The 20,337-nt window shown below is 39.4% G+C and overlaps 2 protein-coding genes across 2 annotated transcripts; both read left to right on the plus strand.

Moving 5' to 3' along the window:
- Nucleotides 1–1,501: 1,501 nt before the first annotated feature.
- On the plus strand, nucleotides 1,502–2,223 carry LOC149612608 (uncharacterized). The gene is made up of 2 exons (XM_089858391.1): nucleotides 1,502–1,854; nucleotides 1,910–2,223. The coding sequence occupies exons 1-2, from the start codon at nucleotides 1,833–1,835 to the stop codon at nucleotides 2,221–2,223; spliced, it is 336 nt and encodes a 111-aa protein (XP_089714517.1). The 5' UTR covers nucleotides 1,502–1,832.
- Nucleotides 2,224–18,882: 16,659 nt separating this feature from the next.
- Nucleotides 18,883–20,120, plus strand: LOC149612609 (uncharacterized). Its single transcript, XM_089858384.1, has 3 exons — nucleotides 18,883–19,100; nucleotides 19,158–19,926; nucleotides 19,997–20,120. Exons 1-2 carry the CDS (start codon nucleotides 18,900–18,902, stop codon nucleotides 19,497–19,499), a joined length of 543 nt encoding a protein of 180 aa, XP_089714510.1. The 5' UTR covers nucleotides 18,883–18,899; the 3' UTR covers nucleotides 19,500–19,926; nucleotides 19,997–20,120.
- Nucleotides 20,121–20,337: the final 217 nt, after the last annotated feature.

Below are 20,337 nucleotides of genomic sequence, written 5' to 3' on the forward strand. Positions count from 1 at the left end.
TTCAATGATCAGCTTGATTTTGAAGTTTTATGGACTTCAATTTTTTTGAGGAAAAACTTAGGGATTTAAAAAAGGTCCGAAACAGCAAATGAGTTTTTGTTAATTATTATTTTTTGTCAATTGAACACGATTTAAAAATATTAATGATTTTTATTCTAAGTAATTTGTCAACTGATACGTTTGCTCATAAGTCTATTATAATTTGATTTAAATGAATTTTCAAACAATGGAACTTTGACTACAATTTATTTAACAACAATTAGTTGATTTGGATCATCTGACTGAAACAGGATTAAATAATGCAAATTGCTAATGTGGTTAGTTAACAAGTATAATATAATAAATTTTAGGCCCATCAAAGAAAAAAAAATAATTTAAGATCTTAGCAGTGAATTATTTTCTAGAGAATAATCGGTTCCTTAATAACTGCTCCAAAAATTCCTTAACGGATGGTGAAATTCCTTCATCTTATCTCGCAGAGAGAGGGGATTGTCTATAGCACCCGTCTCATAGACCATTTCGATGGAAAAAGGTTCAAACTGTTTGTCTCCTTTTAGATAAACACCACCGAAGCCCGCGTGAATCGTGATTAAGATTTGAAAGGCTTATCTGTACTAGACATTATTGGTTGACAGTGTTATACGAGTAAGGCTGCTTTTGGCTTCGCTGTCAAGTCTTTATCCCGGAGAGTAAACTCGTTTTTCTAGACGAAAACTTATTGCTTCCAACAAACTTTCACATACATACTGCGGACGGTTTTATTGTTAAGCTCTTCAACACACAGACGCGCTTTTAACGGCAACGTTTAGAGTTGGGTCTGCTTTTTCTAATGGCGTTGATACCATAGCTGCCGGTACTCGCTTGAACCGTTCAACTTATGTGTGAATTAAGTTGGTTTAGAGGACATTTGGAATCGCGGTTGTCTTTCGTTCCATCATAGTTATTTTCGTACGTTTTGCGTACTTGTACTTGTAGAAAATATATCATTGCTTGAACGGTTTGGAAATGCAAACCGGGGTTTTAGTTTAGTCGGGACCAGAGTCTCGATAAGGTAAGGTGAGGCTTCTTTTTGGATTGCAGTTTCCAAGGGCCGGATAAGTAATTGAGTGTGTTAATTAGCTACCATTATCAGTGTACCGCAAAATACTGTACGTAAGATGAAAGAGGAGGATCTTCCTCAAGCGTTGGCCATTTGGGAAGAAACTGGGATGTACCAGGGTAGTGATAGTCTAAGTACTTGGTTTCAAATTGATCCGAACGGAATGTTCGTAGCCGCTACTGACGATGATAATAGTAACACAAATCTCGCTTGCATGTTGTTCAGTGATAAATATTGACAAGTACCTACTTTGAATGTTGCCTCGTAACGTTGGATGTACCAGCTGTATATGTAATCGGACCAACTCGGCTACGTGCTTTGACACAGGTCAAATACTTGGTACTTGCGCCGCCGTTTTTTGTCGCGAAGATCTGGCCTTCTTGGGTCTATACGCCGGTTGACCCGAGTACCGTGGACGAGGTGTTGGTGGAGGGATCTTGAAGGCCGCCCTGGACTACGTCGGTGACCGTAATTGCGCCCTCAATACCAGCGAGAGTCTTTGGCGACGTACCTGGATCGCGCTGGTTTCGGTTTCTTTACCGAATGGATTTCGATCGCCTACGAGAAAGAGGGGGCCGATGTCGATTGCATGAGGGAACGAGTACCCGGAGTTAATGTTGTCGATTTCAACAAAAGTCGTTTTGCATCAGTCGTAGCTTATAAAGCCGCGGTTCAGGGTTATTGCCGAAAGCAGTGACTACGTCTCACTTTGAAGGAAGCTGATTGCGTAGCCATGGTCGCTCTGCGAGAGAATGGTATGATTGCGAAAAGTAAATACTTTATTGGGTTCTGCTCTTTCCCTGCGTAAAGGACAGACTATCTGCGGTTATGGTATAATTCGTAAGAATGTTCACGGACACGGGATGGTCGGCCCGCTGTACGCGGACGATAAAGGCGTAGCTGAGGCCTTCTTCTCGAAGTTGATTCGGACCTTCCCAGCGGCCGGAAACTACGGGGTTATATATATTCCGTTGAAGAATAACGCCGAGAGCCTAAGCTTTTCTGAGAAGCTTAATATGAATGTCTTTGACGTGGTTTCACGTCTCCTTAGGAAGGAATCGGTCCCTCCGCCCGAACCTAATAAGATATGGGCTCAACACGACCTCAACGTCTGCAACTTTTAACTTAGAATAACTATTTAAATTATGCCAACATCTTTATTATTCCTCTAACTGTATTGTAAGTAGCTGTGAGATGTACCGTTTTGTTGACTGTCTCAATGGACAAGAACGTTCAATAATTATAAGTGTAGGAAATTCGTTGTAGTGAGTTACTCATGTTGTGGTTAATATAGTAACATAAGATCAAAATGAAACCGGAACCAAATTTCTAAAAATTGCGTGCTGTGACGAAATTTGTTTATCACCTTCTCGACCAATCAAACAACGTTCCGTCGCATTTCTGTCGCCAATAACTTCCTTGGGTTAAAATTAGGTAAAAATATAATGAAAAAGTAAAGTTTATAAAATTAAATTGAAGTGAAAGCACGAAGTTTCGAGAGAAGTGCGGACTTCTGTGAGAAGCCTCAATGCGGTCTCGGAACGTAAGTACAGCTTTATTAATTGAAATACAGAAGCCTTTGTTAGGGCCGGGAGTGTGGCGCACTCCTGTAAGCCAAGCTTCTGAGCGGCAAAGTTTGAGGGAATACGACACATGTCGGCGTTCCTACCCTATAGGTGCCGACTGTCCCGTGTCCGCCGGAGGTGACTTACCCCAATGCCACCTTCCGTCACCTCCCAAGTAAACCTCATTACCTTCCCTGCTTACACACATACGACCTAGCGGCCCCCGTCAGTGCTGGGCCGCGTAGGGTCTCCCGCTCAATTCTTCCTGGTGCTCAAGGCCTAACGGCTAAGCACTAGTGCTAGTAGGTGGAAAAAAAAAAAAAAAAAAAAGCCTTTGTAAGTCGAAAAAAATTGTTGGAATCTTCAATAATTGAAAAATATGAGTGATTTACTAACTTCTGTAGAAGGAATAGGAGGCAGTGAAACTAGGCGTGTTTTCGTGAGAACTTAGCACATTAATATTTATTTTTATTTATTTGTTGGTGCAGGTCTAAAAGCCCATATGGTCTATAGAGTAATATCAGTGACGTTTTTCGTCTGCTTATACATTAATTCCATTGACATGTTAACTCAAACATTATGTGGTGCTTGAGAATTTTCAAAGTAAATGTTTTTCATCCGCCATTTTGAAGGGAAAGTTGCCTGTAAATTCAAGTTAATTACCTATGGCTAACATAATGAGTAGTTATACAGTTTATTGGGATTATTCACATGGACTGGAATTACACGTCAAAAATCGTTATATAGAAAACGTTTTATTGACCCGTATTCGCTGAAACCAAAAGATTTTCTACATGTTAGACCAGACACAGATTTCAAATTCCTGAATCTTCTACAGAAAGTTAGGTATGGGGATATTTATAATTACCTTATCAATGGAATATTTCCGTTTACGAAAGAAAACCTACGAAATTGCAAGATTTTGGGAGAGTGTAATAATTTTTTAAGATAATTTGTTAGAGACGTTACAGTTAAAAAGTTCCAAAAGTATGTTCTTGTTAAAGAACCTGTAAATATTTACAGTTTGCATTACTTTAAAAATAACACCAGCTACTTACATTTTCTTTTCAAGGTTATGCATTCGCAAAGTATGAATAATCCAAACTCTGGATCAGAATATTTTAATTACAAAACCCATTATAGTATTGTTTTGTTGGCTTTGAGTAATGCGTTTTACAACTTTAACTTTGTTTACATTGAGAAATTTGGACGAATTAGCGATAGCGGAGTGTGGCTGCATCTGATTTGGGCAAGGTCATAGAAGATGATGACTATTTCCCTGACCCTCGAATCATCGAGGCTAATGGTGATGAGCTAACATTTTGTTTTGCCGGCGATGAAGCCTTTCCACTACAGAAACATTTGATGCGTCCATATTCCCTACGATTTTTGCCTGAAAATGAAGATTTATTTAACTATCGACTTTCTCGGACAAGAAGATGCATTGAAAACGCGTTCAGTATATCAAGTGTACGTTTTCGAGTTTTAAGAAGCCCTATACCTCTATAACCCAAAAACGCAGAAGCAGTGGTAAAAGCAGTGGTATGCCTTCACAATTATTTATTGACAAAAGATGAGAAAGCCAATATAAAGATCTATTGTCCTCAAAAATTCTCCGATTATACTGATGAAGAAGGTAATTTGCAGAATGGAGAATGGAGAAAAAATCCGAATAACACTATGGTTAGATTACAACGGCAGGGAACTAGAATCCGAATAGTACTATGGTTAGATTTCAACGGCAGGGAACTAGAACTCATAAGAGGATGAATGGCAATGTACTAGATAAATATCGAGATTATTTCATGGGATCTGGAAAGTAGCTTTCCAGATCCCATGAAATAATCTCGATATTTGGCAGAAACGAAACTGAAAGGTTTCAAGCTTTAAACATTTAAGATAATAAAGATTATACATTTTATAAGTACTCAATGTGTCATTTATGGAATTCATTTATAGCAAAATAAGGAAAATAATTATGTTAATCCAAACACATTAATCTTGGACACCTGTTTGTTCTTCCTCTGATATTATGTCATCCATAGTTGACAAAAACAGCTGTTTCACTTTCCTTTGGTTAGAAGGTTTTAATGAAATCAAATCTTTTGCTAAACTTAACAAAAACTTTTCATTGGCGCTGTATGTTTTGGGGGCTGCTGGCGCAGGAGCATTTTCACAACCTTGGTTGATTTTCTCGCTATTTTTCTTCCAAATCATCAATAAAGTCTGCTCATATGAGTCCTTTTTTGCACTTTAGTTTTTTTTTCCCAAAAGAAGTGTCCAATCTCTCCTGTTGTTCTGACCCTAATACATTTGTACTTCCACCTTCAGAACTACGTTTTGAGGCGCTGCTACAATAGGATTTGGTATTTCCATCTTCGGATAATTCCGCAACGTCATCTAAGATTTTGTCCCCAATGTTGGTTTCAACAACATAAGATGTAGAAGGCATTGTTTTTCAATGTGGATAAGTTTAGTTGTGTCTCCGTTCTGGTTGAAGCGGCATTTGTAACCCCAAAAGTCATATTGCTTACTGTGCTGAAAGTAAAGTTTCAGATATTATTAGTACAAGAATGGAACATATCATTATCCTCGTATTGGTTTTAAGGAGAAGACATTCTGTTGTGTGTTTGTACGACTACACAGGAGTTGATACTTTTAAAACTATGGTTTTATTTACAATGATTTATACATGATCGAGGTCCGAGATAGACTGAATTTTTAACACAGAGAGGGGGCCTTTTCATACACGAGAGATTAGATAAATAATAGACATTAAGCTAATATGGGGCTGTTCATAAACTGGCCTACTAATAATACAAAGCATAATGTCACATCCCCTTTTTTTATACAAATAAGAATGCGTTTTATAAATTTAACTTAGTCGATGGCTTTGAGATTCTTCCGGATCGTGCTACTGTCCCTTTGTCGTCTTTTGGCAATTTGCTTCTTGTCTTTCTCTTATTCGTACTTTCCGGTGACCTCGTGGTATTGGACTCAGATGGATCAGCTCGCAAGTTCTCTCTGTCGGTATCTTGAATGTTTTCAGCATTGCATGGATGATTGTCGTGGGCTGGCTCAGAGACAGGTTCCTCTCGATAAATGATGTTTGGTGGATCTATGACGTCCTCTGGGCCAATACTTGATGCCGGAGTGAAAGAATTGATTCCGTGATTTTGATGACTGTCCGGTAGGGGAACTAGATGGAACCGGTTTCTTCGAATCCTTACTTTAGACGTCTCGATTATATATGATCGGGGCTCCTCTGCTTTCTCGACAACGGTTCCTTCTTTGCGTAAATCGGTTATCCATACCCTTTTCCCAGGATCTAATTCGTGTAGCTCTCTGACTCTATGGCGTTGATCGTAATTTCGTTTCTGAGTTTGTTTCTGCGTTAGTGATGTGTCTTTGATACGTTCTGCTGATAAGATCGTCGGGACAAGCATGTTTGACGGTAATGGGAGCGTTGTTCGGAGATGGCGACTCATAAGCATTTGTGCAGGACTGAAACCATTGGACGTCGGTGTAGATCGGTACGCCAAGAGTGCCAAAGGGATGTTGTCAGATTTCTTTAAAATGGATTTCGCTGTCTTTACTGCTGCTTCTGCGAACCCATTACTTTAAGGATATCTTGGGCTGCTCGTGATAGATCGAAATCCATATTCCTTGGAGAATGCGATGAATTCCAAGGTTCTTGTCGCTGATAAATTAGTGCCATTATCACTGCGGACCACCTCTGGAATTCCGTGTCGTGCAAATATATCTTCGATGATCTCGATGACAGTTTTTGTAGTTTGATCTTTCATTCGAGCCAATTCCAGATATTTTGAGTAGTAGTCCATCATGACCAGGTACCATTTTCCCCCATGATGTAGCATATCTATGGCAACTGCTTTCCATGGTCGTTCGGGTAAGCTTGTTGGCTTTAAGGGCTCATGAAAGTTGACTGATTTTTTGAGACATCGTTCGCATCTTTTCACCTTATCTTCGATTTCCCGTGAAATTCCAGGCCACGAGACGGATTGTTTGGCTCTTTCTCGACATTTGACGATTCCCATGTGGCCTTGATGAATTTGATCCATTATTTCTGGACGCATGGAACTTGGAATGAGCAGTCTGCTGCCTTTCATGATGATTCCGTCTTGGATGGTGATTTCATGCCTGTAGCTGAAGTAGTCATTACAACTACTGTGTACGCGTTTTTTCTCCGGCCATCCATGTTCGAGGTAACGTTGTAATGTTCTGCATGTAGCATCTTCCTGTTGTTTATGAAGAATTTCCGCAAGCTTTGGATCTGTAGCGGGTAGGTTCATCATTACTAACTGTACGTGAGCAGAAATTTCTTGTTGTAGCTCGTTGTCGTCAACGTCTATCAACGGAGCTCTAGACAATGTATCAGCGGCAACTAAGGATTTTCCAGGCACGTAGGAGACCTTGTACGAGTATCGCATCATGCGTAGACGTAGCCTTTGCAGTCTCGGAGATAAATCGTCCAGTTGTTTCGAATGCAATATGGAAACAAGGGACTGATGATCAGTTTCTAGCTTTATTGTTATACCCGTTATGAAATCCTCAAATCGCTGGCATGCCCACGTTAATGCATACGCCTCCTTCTCGATCTGTGCATAGCGTTGTTCTGTCGAGGATAACGTCTTCGAGGCATAGGCAATGACTTTGTAAGTTCCATTGGCTTGTTCTTGTCGAAGTATTGCTCCAATCCCATAGCTTGACGCATCGGCGGATACTACTGTTGGCTTCCTCGGATCGAAGATACCCAAAACAGGCTTGCTTGTGAGCGTCGTCTTGAGGTATTTGAAGGCCATTTCTTGACTTGGGCCCCAAATCCAGCTGTTCTTGGTGCTCAATAGACTACTTAGTGGTTTAAGCTGCTCGGCCATTCGGGGAATGAACTTTCCAAGATAATTTACCATTCCTAATAGACGACGTAGCTCTGCGACAACAGATGGTGATTTCATCTCGACTATGGCTCGAACCTTCTCCTCGTCTGGACTGATCCCGGCACTGTCTATTACGTGCCCCAAAAACTTGATCCTTTTGACTCCAAAGAGGCATTTCCTTTCATTGAGAGTGACTCCTTGGTCTTTCAATCTTTCGAGAACTTCCTTTAGGTTTTTATCATGTTCGGCCATGTCCTTGCCCCATACTAGAATGTCGTCCTGATGACAAACTGTGTTCTTGACGCCTTCAATATACGAAGACATTTGGCTTTGGTAGTGCTCGGATGCAGATGTTAAACCAAAGGGCAGGCAATTGCAGCAATATCTTCCAAATGGCGTCATGAAAGTCGTTAGTAATATGGAGTCCGGATGTAGCGGTATCTGCCAATAACCGGAATTACAATCAAGTTTTGAGAAGATCTCGGCTCCAGCCAGTCGTCCAAGCGTATGGTCTACAGCCGGTATCTGGTACCGTTCACGTTGTACGTAGTTATTCAGTTGCGTATAATCCACGCATATCCTTAATTCGCCAGAATCCTTTCTCACGACCACCATGGGAGCGCACCAGTCTGTGGGGTTCTCGACTCTCCGGATTACTCCCAAGTCCACCATTCGTTTCAATTCAGCTTCGACTTGTGACATCAAAGGAATCGCAACTCGACGTGGAGTCGTCACTGCATACGGTACTGCGTTAGGTTTCAGCTTCAGTTTGTAGCTTCGTTTGACTCGTTCTAGGCCGGTAAATAGTTGCTCTGAGGCTTAGAAGTGGAACTTGCAATTGGTCGATGACATAGACCTTGTCATGGATGGTGGTATCTCTACTTGACAGGTAGGCTTCAATGAAACCTTTGCAGTTAATCAAGGTCTTCCCTGGTCCAAACAGACGTCGGTCAGATTTGTTCAGTGCCAAGTCTTGAAATTTCGCCTTGTACAGCGAGTCTGGTATTACGCAAACGTCCGCGCCGGTATCTATCTTGAATTGAACTTGTTTTGCATTAATCCTAATGTTTACCATCCAACGATCTTGTATCTCGTCGCTGCTGACTTTTCCCAAGAAAGTATCCATTGGCGTTGAGTCATCATCATCCGCACAGATCATTTGCGATGTGACCTCACGATTGTAGTTGGTGGTTGACCTTTGACACACACGCTCGTAGTGGCCAATCTTCTTACACTTCCTGCAAACTGCTCTATATGCTGGGCGTCGCTCTCGATTGTGTTTCTCGAACCTTCCGCATTTCTTGCAGGTATCTGAAGTAACCTTTTGATCGCGTTGAATTGGTCTTGAAGGATGAGTTGCTCTTGGTCGCCTGTTCTCCTTCGTCTGAGAGGTGTTTCGAGAGCCCAGCTTTTCGACAACAGCCGGAGTTCCGTTTTTATAACTTCCTGCGTTTAATTCTTGTTGTTGTCGGCGAACTTCTTCGGCATGGCGGGCGGTTGAGATCGCTTTCTCCAGTGTAAGGTTTCCGTCTAATTGCATTTTTTCCGACAGGGCTTTGTCTCGCACCCCGATTACTATTCGGTCTCTCAGCAATTCGTCTTGGAGAGTTCCGTAGGCACATTTCTCAATCTGGGCTCGACACGCGGTGATAAACTCTTCTACCGGTTCGCCATCTTGCTGAACTCGTGAGTTGAAGGTTGCTCGCTCGTAGATAACGTTCCTCCGGAGAATGAAATGTCCTTCGAATTTATTCATAACGACATTGAAGTCAGACTTCTCTGCATCGGTGGCAAACGTAAATGACAAGAATACGTCATCAGCTTTGTCGCCCATCATGTATATTAACGCGTCGACTTGTTCCTCCCCTGTCTTGGAACTAAGACCGGACGCGGATCTGAATCTCTCGAACCTCCTCCTCCATCGGGGCCACTCATTGGAATTCGAAAAGTTGAATTGGCAAGGCGGTTGCACTTGAAAGGCTGCGGCGTTCTGCATTTTCCGTGTCGAGGTAGACCGCAAATCTAGTCGATTACTGATTAACGAATTAAAGCTAACCGTGATATCGCGCGACTAAATACCACATTAACAAACTTCTGACACCATGTTGTGTGTTTGTACGACTACACAGGAGTTGATACTTTTAAAACTATGGTTTTATTTACAATGATTTATACATGATCGAGGTCCGAGATAGACTGAATTTTTAACACAGAGAGGGGGCCTTTTTATACACGAGAGATTAGATAAATAATGGACATTAAGCTAATATGGGGCTGTTCATAAACTGGCCTACTAATAATACAAAGCATAATGTCACACATTCTAAGCCCATTCTTGAATTGGACATAACCCAACAACATTTACTTACAGTTTTCGCTTCATGGTGTCCTTTAGAAACTCCATAGATTCAAGTAGATACCACACATCCCTCGTACCTCTCCCACTTCCACTTAATTGAGATGAAGTAATTATCTTCTTTTCTCGGACATACTTGTCCCTTAATGATTTCCATTTTGATCTCAAATCTTCGACTGAAATATAAAGTTATCCACAGATTAAATAAACACAAACATATTTTTAAGCCTTGGCTTATCTCACTTGGGTATCCCATTCTTTCAGAAATCCTAATCCAAGCAGCATCTTTATTCCTCGTATTTTATACACATGAAGCTTGTTATTCCACAGCTCAGGAAAACTTCTCACTTCATTAATTGGTTGTTCTTCGTTAATTTGTTCTCTAACGCGGTCCATTTTACCCTAAATACAGTCTCTAAGATGTGCATGCAGACGACACGGTCCTCAGTCGCAGCTAATTGGTTGAAATATTTCTCTCTCGCTTTTCGAACGGATAACAGCGGTGTGTGTAGACAGCAGGCGAGCAAAGCGTACGAAAAACCGATAGTGTGGACTTACCTTAAGGGAGTAAAAGAAAAAGTAGCAAACACACGAAGGCAGATAAGCATTACAGAACAATCAGTAAATGTGTTAGAAGAGTATTGTCGGAGGAACGGGGGAAAGCAATTAAATGTCTCAATTGTGACGAATTGGGGCATGAAGCAAAGGATTGTTATATGCCAAATCGTTACTTAAACTCTACCCATTCATGCTACAATTGCTACTCGTCGGGATATATTGCAACCAACTGTGCTTTTGATGAAGAGGATGTATTAATTTTAGAAGACACGAATGAAGAAGTTTGGGAGCTTCTTCCTGTGAGTTTGGCCTCAACCCCGTCCGTTCAGGACCTCTCTTTCGGGTTAAACCCTTCAACCGATCCTCTTTCTTCATCTAATGCCGAGTCAGATCCTTGGTCCTTAGCGCGCCGCCAAACGGACGTTAACGTACCCATTACGGTATATCATAAGTTCAGGGCGCAAGCCCTTGCAATATAAACACCCATCTCCAATTCGCCCTTCCTCTCCGTGCCAGTGGAGGCCCCCGACGAAGATGAGAAAAATTGGGAGCGCTTTAGGTCCATGGGATGGACACCAAGGAATTCCCTCCCAAAATATTAATTCCGTCCACAATCGCTAACGCGAAACCTCCATTAATATGGAGCACTTCAGTCTGCTGGAGATGCCACAAAATAGGACATCATGTTGTGTCGGACTGCCCGGGGAAGAGGAGCCAAGCAGCTGAACAAAGACGGGAAGCCCGTCGGCTATCCCGCTTGGAGCAACGACGAAAAGAACAAGTGTACGAGCAATGAAAAACAAGACGGCCAAAGGGCTCGTAATAGTTGCCACATCGTACGAGTGAATAGCCCCTCTATACCCTACCCTAATGAGTAGATAGCCCCTCTATACCTTACCCTAATGCTTAAATGATTTAACGTGCATAAAATCAGAGTTAATAGCCCCTCGATGCCCTACTCTAAACAGTGATAAAATTATAACCGTATAAATTTACTTATGCTGTAATTCTAATATTCCGGCGAATCGAAGAACAGATTGTGTTAGTAATAATCTCCTCGATGAGTTTACAACATAGACTTATGCCGTTGCACACTTATCGCATCGTAAATTTCTAACAAGGACTTATGCCCAGAAACTTTTGAAAGAGAAGGTTTAGTCATAGTGATTAGCCATTCTAGTGATTATCCCCTCAAATTACCTTTAGCAATGCTAAAATGATCAAATGCATAACGCTCATTTAACACTATGTTAGCTCTATTAAACCCACATTTGGATTAACCGCCAAAACGTTCCAGTCAAACATAATATAGATGACGATAGCTACCGAACGAGAACGAAACACACGAGGAGCGCGGTAGAAAACGGGGAAAATCGTTATCTATTTAATTAACACATAAATAAAAAGAAAATAAATATAAAAACCCCAAACATACAAATTCATAAGAATTCGACCCCACAGATAAAAATTCAAAAGTATCCGACACCACAGATTAAGAGGTACCCCACCCCACATCACCCCGACATTTTAGAGATAAAACTTAACGATAAAACCTCGCTTATTCTATCAAGTCTCTATGGCTCGGTGGTAGAATGGCTTACTTTTGCGTGAGCAACCCGGGTTCGAGTCCCGGCTGCGACCAAAAATAATTTTAATTAAAATAAAATCTCTAACTAAGCTCAGTTACCCCTATGGGTGGGTTGAGGTACTATCGAATTCCTTTTAAGCTAAAATCTAACGATAACGAAGCGACAACCCCGGCCACAACTACTACGACGGCTCGGGTCAAACTAAGAGCCTCATCGTATACTACGATGTGGCTAAAAAATGAAATCATCGGGAACCCAATGTTGTTTAAAAGAGAATCATACTGCAATTATTATACCAGTGGAAAAGAAACTGCAAACAGAAAATAAAACAACACAAGCTGATAGCAAAGCTATGTAGGCAATAGTCTTATTTTAAGAAATGCATACAGGGTTTTGGCTGAAGATGAAGCTTACTACACGCAACTTCAGTTTCATGTAAGTATATATTTATATATAAACTTATCTTAATTAGTGTTTGGAAATTTATTTAATTACCTTAGACCAAGACAGATTACTTGGGAGAAGAATTTTTAATAGTCACAGCTTCAGTCATTAGGAATTCTGGGTGGAAAAATGGGTATCGTTCCTTTCAACCGAATTCCCAATGGACCGAAATCCCATTCGACCGAATATCCCGCAATGATTTTAGATTTCCAGCCCAATGGCTATATTCCCGATGGACCGAAATCCCATTCGACCGAATATCCCGCAATGATTTTAGATTTCCAGCCCAATGGCTATATTCCCGATGGACCGAAATCCCAATCGTCCGAATATGCCCCTAAAAATTACATGAATATAACTTGAAACACTGTAGCCGTCAGCGATTCGGTGGTGTAGTGGACACGAAGTTGGACTGCGAAACGATAGGTTGTTGGTTCGAATCTCCGAAAGGTATGTTAATAATATTAAAAGTAAATGTTTCGTGATACTAATTAAAACGCTCACTTTCATTCCTTTCAAGGCAAGAGATATATAGAATTAATAAACAAATTGTGCTTAAAATGAAGTGCAGTCTTAATGGTAGTTCCATCAATGTCTTTAAATGTTAAATTAAAATTTTAATATTTTGGTTTCGGGTGGGTTAGGTTAGGTTAGCTTAGGTTAGGTTAGGTTAGGTTAGGTTAGCTTAGCTTAGCTTAGCTTAGGGTTAGGTTAGGTTAGCTTAGGTTAGGTTAGGTTAGGTTAGCTTAGGTTAGGTTAGGTTAGGTTTGGTTAGGTTAGGTTTGGTTAGGTTTGGTTAGGTTAGGTTAGGTTAGGTTAGGTTAGGTTAGGTTAGCTTAGCTTAGGTTAGGTTAGGTTAGGTTAGCTTAGGTTAGGTTAGCTTAGGTTAGCTTAGGTTAGGTTAGGTTAGCTTAGGTTAGGTTAGGTTAGGTTAGTTTAGGTTTGGTTTGGTTTGGTTCCAATAAAACGTTGACACCTTTTCCAAAATATGCTCCTTTTAATTAGCTACCACCTTTTCCAAAATATTCTCCCATTAAATAGCTACCACCTTTTCCAAAACATTCTCCTATTAATTAGCTGCCACCTTTTCCAAAAGATTTTCCTGTTAATTAGCTCCCACCTTTTTCAAAATATTCTCCTATAAATTAGCTACCACCTTTTCCAAAACATTCTCCTATTAATTAGCTGCAACCTTTTCCAAAACATTCTCCTACTAATTAGCTGCCACAGTTTCCAAAATATTCTCCTTTTAATTAGCTACCACCTTTTCTAAAATATTCTCCTATTAATTAGCTGCCACCTTTTCCAAAAGATTTTCCTATTAATTAGCTGCCACCTTTTCCAAAATATTCTCCAATTAATTAGCTGCCACCTTTTCCAAAATATTCTCCAATTAATTATCTGACATCTTTTCCAAAATATTTCTATTATTGCTAATAAATTATTTTAATACTGATATAAGTAATCTTTTTACCTCCAAACAAGGTTGGGTTGGGTTAGATTAGGTTAGGTTTGGCTAGGGTAGGTGAGGTGAGGAGTGCAGTAATACATTTTCAACTCACATTTATTTTAACAATAATAAGTTGTGAAATTAAAAATATATTTAATGCAAAACCACACAGTATGTCTTCTTCCAGTTCAATAGAATTTGGGTCCAATGGGACTATAATAAAATCGCACCTTTGGCTACGTTCGGTCGAATGGGACCCCAAAAAAAACCCCCTTCTGTCGAATGGGAATTCGGTTCAATGGGACCAAAGCGAAAAATGGATCCAATTTCTTTAACAATAGGAAAGAGCGGAAACTGCTTATCATCAATTCTCTTTAACAAGATGGCCCCGGCCAGATTACACTTTTGCGCGCCCTCTAGTGACTAGAATTAGTATTACTATATTCATTGACCCCGACAAATTTAAAATGTTCAGGTTTTTTTCCATTGTTTATAAAATAGCATTCCGATTATGAATAAAACAAATCTAGTAAGAATTTGGTTTACAGTTTAATTAAATAAGTAATTAACTGTAGTGTTCAAGTCTTGGTGGATTAATTAGGCTAGATATACTAATCAATATCCAAGATTTATTCTACCATATGATTATGATCATTCGTTACATTGGGTGGCAAGGATGCCGCTTGAGTGCGGATAAAGAAGTGAAGAGTGTTCTCTCCTATACGCGATGTACGAGGTTACCTCCTATTTTTAAAATGTGACTAGTTTTTGGTAATCGCCATCTAGTTAGCGAATTCTGTACTTTGATTTTATTCCGTATTTTAAAAATGGCCGCGGACAACAACAATCTTTATGACACAGAGTTTATCCTTTGTCAGGTCCGAATGAAGTTTGCAAACCCGCGATCTCCACTCCCTTAAATCCCTATCACTACTTTTACAGCCAAGAGCGGAGCATGTTCTACCCCAGCTTGCCATTTTTATTTTTCAAAACTTATTAATTACCAATGAGGATTAAAAAATATGTTCAAATCATCGGATTCACCGAGCCAAAGGATTTCAGACGATGGTTTTGAACTTCCTGCTTTTGAACGCTAGATGGCTTTAAACACCGACGTTTAAAGAGACAAAAATACCGAATTTTACGCTTTACTTCGACGCTAGAAGGCGGTATCAAAAACTACTGAGACGCAACGGCAGCCCCCCTTGAATTTGTCTGGTAAACGACGTATATCTCATGCTTAGAAAATGGGGGTTACAATCAATCGATATCTGCGGATGGGACGCCATCTAGGTTTTGTTTGGAATAGGCGGGAATTACGAATATAGCAATACTCTCCCGTGAGATTCAAACCCAGTGACTGTATGAGTCTTAAGATAATGTGAGGGTTTAACAATAAAATTCGAAGATCATTGGCAACTTGTAATATTGCGCTATGCATTTGTAACAGTTTCGTTGAGCTTAATGAGGTAGATTGTAATTCAGATTTAACTTCGTTTAAGTCACTATTTTATACTGTCCTTTATGAGGTTATTGTTATTATGGTGAAAAGTTTGTTTAAAGTCATTATTTATACTGTCCTTCATGAGGTTATTGTTATTATGGTGAAAACTTGGTTTAGCTGCTGTCTGATGGGTTGAGCCTTTCAGGCGCTCGTTTGTTTCGGAGTGGGCGGCGGCGAATTGGTGTCGCGGATGTGGTGGTGGTTCTTGGGACCAGTGACCCTCGCATTAATTATTATTTTACCGGTCCCACTATAAATTAAATTTCTAAAATGGTGAGAATAAAAAGCACGTAAAGACACAAAAGTAAAGAAGCTGAAAATTCTAATTGAATTTGAATTTTTTACTGCAGGAAAAAGTAGCATATAACAATCCATAACAGTTAACTTTTATTTCATATCACAATTTTTCAACTAGTTGCCACTAAATATCAATCAAAATGTCCAATGATATTTGAAGTTCTTAAACCTTTTCTGAACTATCCTTATTCCTTATTGCATTTTACATAAATTCGGTGGCAATATCTTCTCTCGCTATCAGTAAGCCAGATCAAAATCTTGTAATGTGACCATACACTACTGAGAAATACGACTACTGACAACTAGTACTGGCTATGGTCTAGACTGTCGACTACAAGAGACTCATTCTAGAGTATAGACGCTAGTCAAGATCAATAGTCAATAGAATACAAAACTTTTGTAGGGAAGTTGTAGCCAAGTAGTACTAACTACCTAGGAGTAGAATTGGTAGAAAATGTGTTGAGCTAGAAAATTCTAATAAGGAACCCCGAATTTATAAACTGGTCCCACCGTCTATTTTTTCCAAAAACCATAATTAATAAAGTGGTCCCTGGAACCACTGAACCCAAGTTTTGGAATAAATAAACTGTTCCGAACAATTAATAAACTGGTTTTTGACTTGTAAACCTGACTTATTTCCTACCCTGGGTTGGCCCACTTCTTCTTCACCTCCGCATCCGTGTGCTGCTGTTGTTGCACAGTGTTGACGCGCTCAATGATCGACTCCACATCTTTTTGCGCTGCTCAGGGGTACAGCCATACTCATTTATGACCAGTGATGGAACGGCCTCCAGCTGGGTCACCAACGTTTCAATTTCGTCTTGCGAAAATGGTACCTTCTTTGAAGAACTTGACATTTCTTGAAATCTCAGTGTAAATCATGAATAAAGGGTTAGAATACAACATACTGAAGTACACATTTCTAGCAGAAAAATCAGTGGTAAAAGTAGTAAAGGCATATATTACTACAGCTTTGTTTTAGAGGACTTTGTCACACATTTTGTGTGTGTGGCAATAGCCTCACAGGCCTGCCCGCAGCCACAAATAATTGCTGAAGATATAAGGAAAACGACTTACTTTCTTGTAGAGCTCAGTAAAACGGGGTAAGAACATACATGGGGTCAGTTGAAAACTTTAAGGTCATTAGAGGTGTGTATTTAATTAAACATCAAAAATCGCTGGTGATTTCTGTTTTAGCTTTAGTACGTTTTTGATACCATTTCATTTGTATTTTGTACCAAGCTCAAGGATTTGAGACATTCTTGTCAATGAATTTGGTTCTCTTTATTTAGTTTTATTCTATACATTATTGTCATTTAAATGTATTATTATTATTCATTTAATTCAGTTAATGGTTCGGGAAATTAGAAATATACATAGTAATTAATCGTTCCATAGAATCTTACCCACCTTAAGGCAAACAAATTTGACGAACACAAATAACCCTTTACTTACTTTCAGTGGTGGGCCTCTTCAGTAGAATTTCCTAGAAGACATTATGGTAAAGATCGCTTCCAAGGCTGGTCGACTTCGAAAGAAGAACCATGACCAAGGAGGACATCACCGCAACTATTAAACTATTAATGCCGCCCGAATTGGCTTCCGAGGCAATATCAACCACGCGGAAAGCTCTCAGACATCTAAAGGCGTCTCACGTTTCAAATTTCATCAACGGTGCGTTTCATTTTAAAATTTAGTTGTATCGTTCACTTTTTATCAACGCGTTAAACATTTATCATGTTTTAATTATTATTTGTAATTTTTAAATAAAATATTGAGAGAAATTAGCACCCTGGCATCGTAATTTGAGTGGCTTGGTTGGACCTAAATAGTTGCTCAATGAGTATAAAATTACCACGTAATAAACGTTGGTTTCCATCCATTCAAAAGAAGACTTCCCCCAATTAAAGTGACCAAGGCTTAACAAATATAACAACAACTTTATTTGAACTACCGTTAAATATAAAAAGGCATTTTGCTGTTACGAATATAGGCCTATCTCATTTTGAAAAATGCAATTAAAAATACTTATTTAAAACAATAAAAATTCTTGAAAGTTTCGCGCAAATACATTAAAACCGCGACTACCAAAAAAACTATATAAAACAATAATTTACAGAGTTAATTGTTTATTTAGGGCGGAATGTACATGTTGATCAAACTTTGATAATAAGGAGTCTAGGCTTTGATATCGGGAATCGTTTCGCATTTCGAGTACAAGTCGAATTTGCTGTATTCATAAACGCCAAAGGAAGCATAAATTCAATCAGCGCTCAAAACCGGGCATTCTCCTGGGATACGCACGTCGCACCAAAGGATACCGCATATGGCTACCTGACGAAAACACAGTTAAGGAAACCAAACACGTCACTTTCGACGAAAGGCGTATTGGAATAGAAGCGATGAAAAGTGCCCAAAAGCCTGAGGAAAAAGTTAATTTTCTATGGCCAGCGGAACATGAAAGCGACAATGAAGACAGGATACAGGACGTAAGAGACAGGGAAAAGGATGTACAATCAGAGCCTATAGCAAAGCGATTGAGGTCGAGACCTGGGGTCCTATTCTAAGGCGTTCGTTCATCCTACCGAAACATTCCTAACGATAGCTCTAACGAACGAGCTGTACCGAAAGGTTTCTGTCGAACCAAAAAGGTGCAATTCTAAACGCGCCTAAACGCCCTTTCGTTACGAAGCCTTTCGGTGAGAGAGATATCGTTCTTTCGGTATGGGATGATAGAATGTTTTTTTAATCCTACACGAAAGGAGAGGTTTTCAATCACGTGTAGGATCACGAGGGCCAATGATATTGAAGCGACTACGTAGCAGACGAGATTTTTAGTCCTTGTTTGTGCCACGATTTGCGATAACTTAACTTCAAGTTGGCAATTTTAATTATATTCATTGGTAAGCTAAGAATATTTTTTTCTATTAAGTACATTGCTATTTATATGTATTGTATTGTATGGTTTCATTTTAGTGCTTTGATATTTAGGAGAGACCATTTTAAGGTAAGCCTTTGTCGCTGAATTGCTACAATTACATCATAAATGATAGACATACCATAGGTAGCGTTAATTAAGATTATATATTTTCAGTAGAAACAGCCTTTTATTTCAGTAACACACATTTGTTTTGGGAAAATGGCTCCACGTGCTGCAAGAGTTTCAGAAAGGCAACGGTGCATGATGCTTGAATACTTGGAGAATCACCCTGAACTAGTGTCTGGTAGACTCACGGCAGAGTTCACCAAAGTGGCCCAAGAGAGGTTATGGGAACAATTAGCAGAATTGCTAAATGCTGATGGAGTAGGTGCAACGAAAGACGTGAAGAAGTGGAAGAAGGTTGGTTTAATGTTATGAATACAGTAAATCAGTCAATTTCAAGTTTGAATATTTTAGTCATGGGCAGACTGGAAATCGGATGTTAAAGCGAAGTCTGCTGCTATTAAACAATCAATTCGTTGTACTGGGGGTGGAGAGAAAACCCAATCTCAATTGACAGAGACAGAACTGCGGCTGCTTGCTGTTATTGGAGAAATGTGTGTCGATGGCAACGGAGACGTTGGAGAATTTGGATTTGCTGCTCCAAATAATCAACAGCATGAGGTTTACAAACGAAATGACAAACAGTTTTTATCATTGAAGCTTAAAAATATGTCGTTGTTACAAAATGGATATAATCATTCAATTTTTATGATTTATTTTGGCAGGACTTACCTTATTAATTTATTTTCTTTCTAATTTGTAGTTTGATTTTTGTTTGTTATTCTGCTTTTGTTGTTGCTATAATTAACATCAAGTTATTTAAGTCTCAGGCAGGTGAACACTCAGGTAAGAGTACCAATTATGTAGAAGTTGCCGCAGAAATTGCCACAGGAGGGGACATTTTCGACGTTTTATTGCCGACGCCAAATGAGGAACCCTCATTGGTGACTGGACACGAAAGCCAGTCAGGAAGTAAAGGTATTAATAGCAATAGTAGTGTGTCAGGAAAACTTGGAAAGACTACTTAATGGATAAAATAAATTTAAATAATTGATTCAATTAAGACTGACACTAACTAGCAAAGAGTTTTCTTTTCAAGACAATATTTCAACGCCAACATCAACAACCCAAAGTGAAAGGGAACTTACGGAAGAACAGACAACTTCGAAAAGCAGGAAGCGTAGTAAGTTATTTAATTTACTATTTTAGTAAAAAACAAAATTACAAAGCCTTTGTGAAAAAATTGTTTTTAGAAAAGAATTATAGGACAGAAGTTACCGAAAACTATGAAAAAGCAACTGAAACTCTGAAAGAAATCGAAGAGAGGAAAAATGATAGTCGTAAGGAAAAGAATTCTGTTTTAAAACAAATCAAAACAGAGATGGAACATCGAAATGTTATTGAACAACAGAAAGCCAACTCATTGGAGAAGTTATCTTTGTCCTTTTCAGAAATAGCAAAACATATGGCAGTTTTCGCTCAAGTTGGGCTAGAATTAGCCAATAAAAAATGAGTACAACAATAAAGAGTTGATTTCAATTATATGGTGTTTTTATTTGTAAAACCCAGTATCGGTTGTTTGGGTACATTAGCG

This window comes from Phalangium opilio, unplaced genomic scaffold (genome assembly GCF_054372755.1).
Source record: "Phalangium opilio isolate 3A_F unplaced genomic scaffold, DU_Popi_V2 ptg000240l_1, whole genome shotgun sequence".
Classification (NCBI taxonomy): domain Eukaryota; kingdom Metazoa; phylum Arthropoda; class Arachnida; order Opiliones; family Phalangiidae; genus Phalangium; species Phalangium opilio.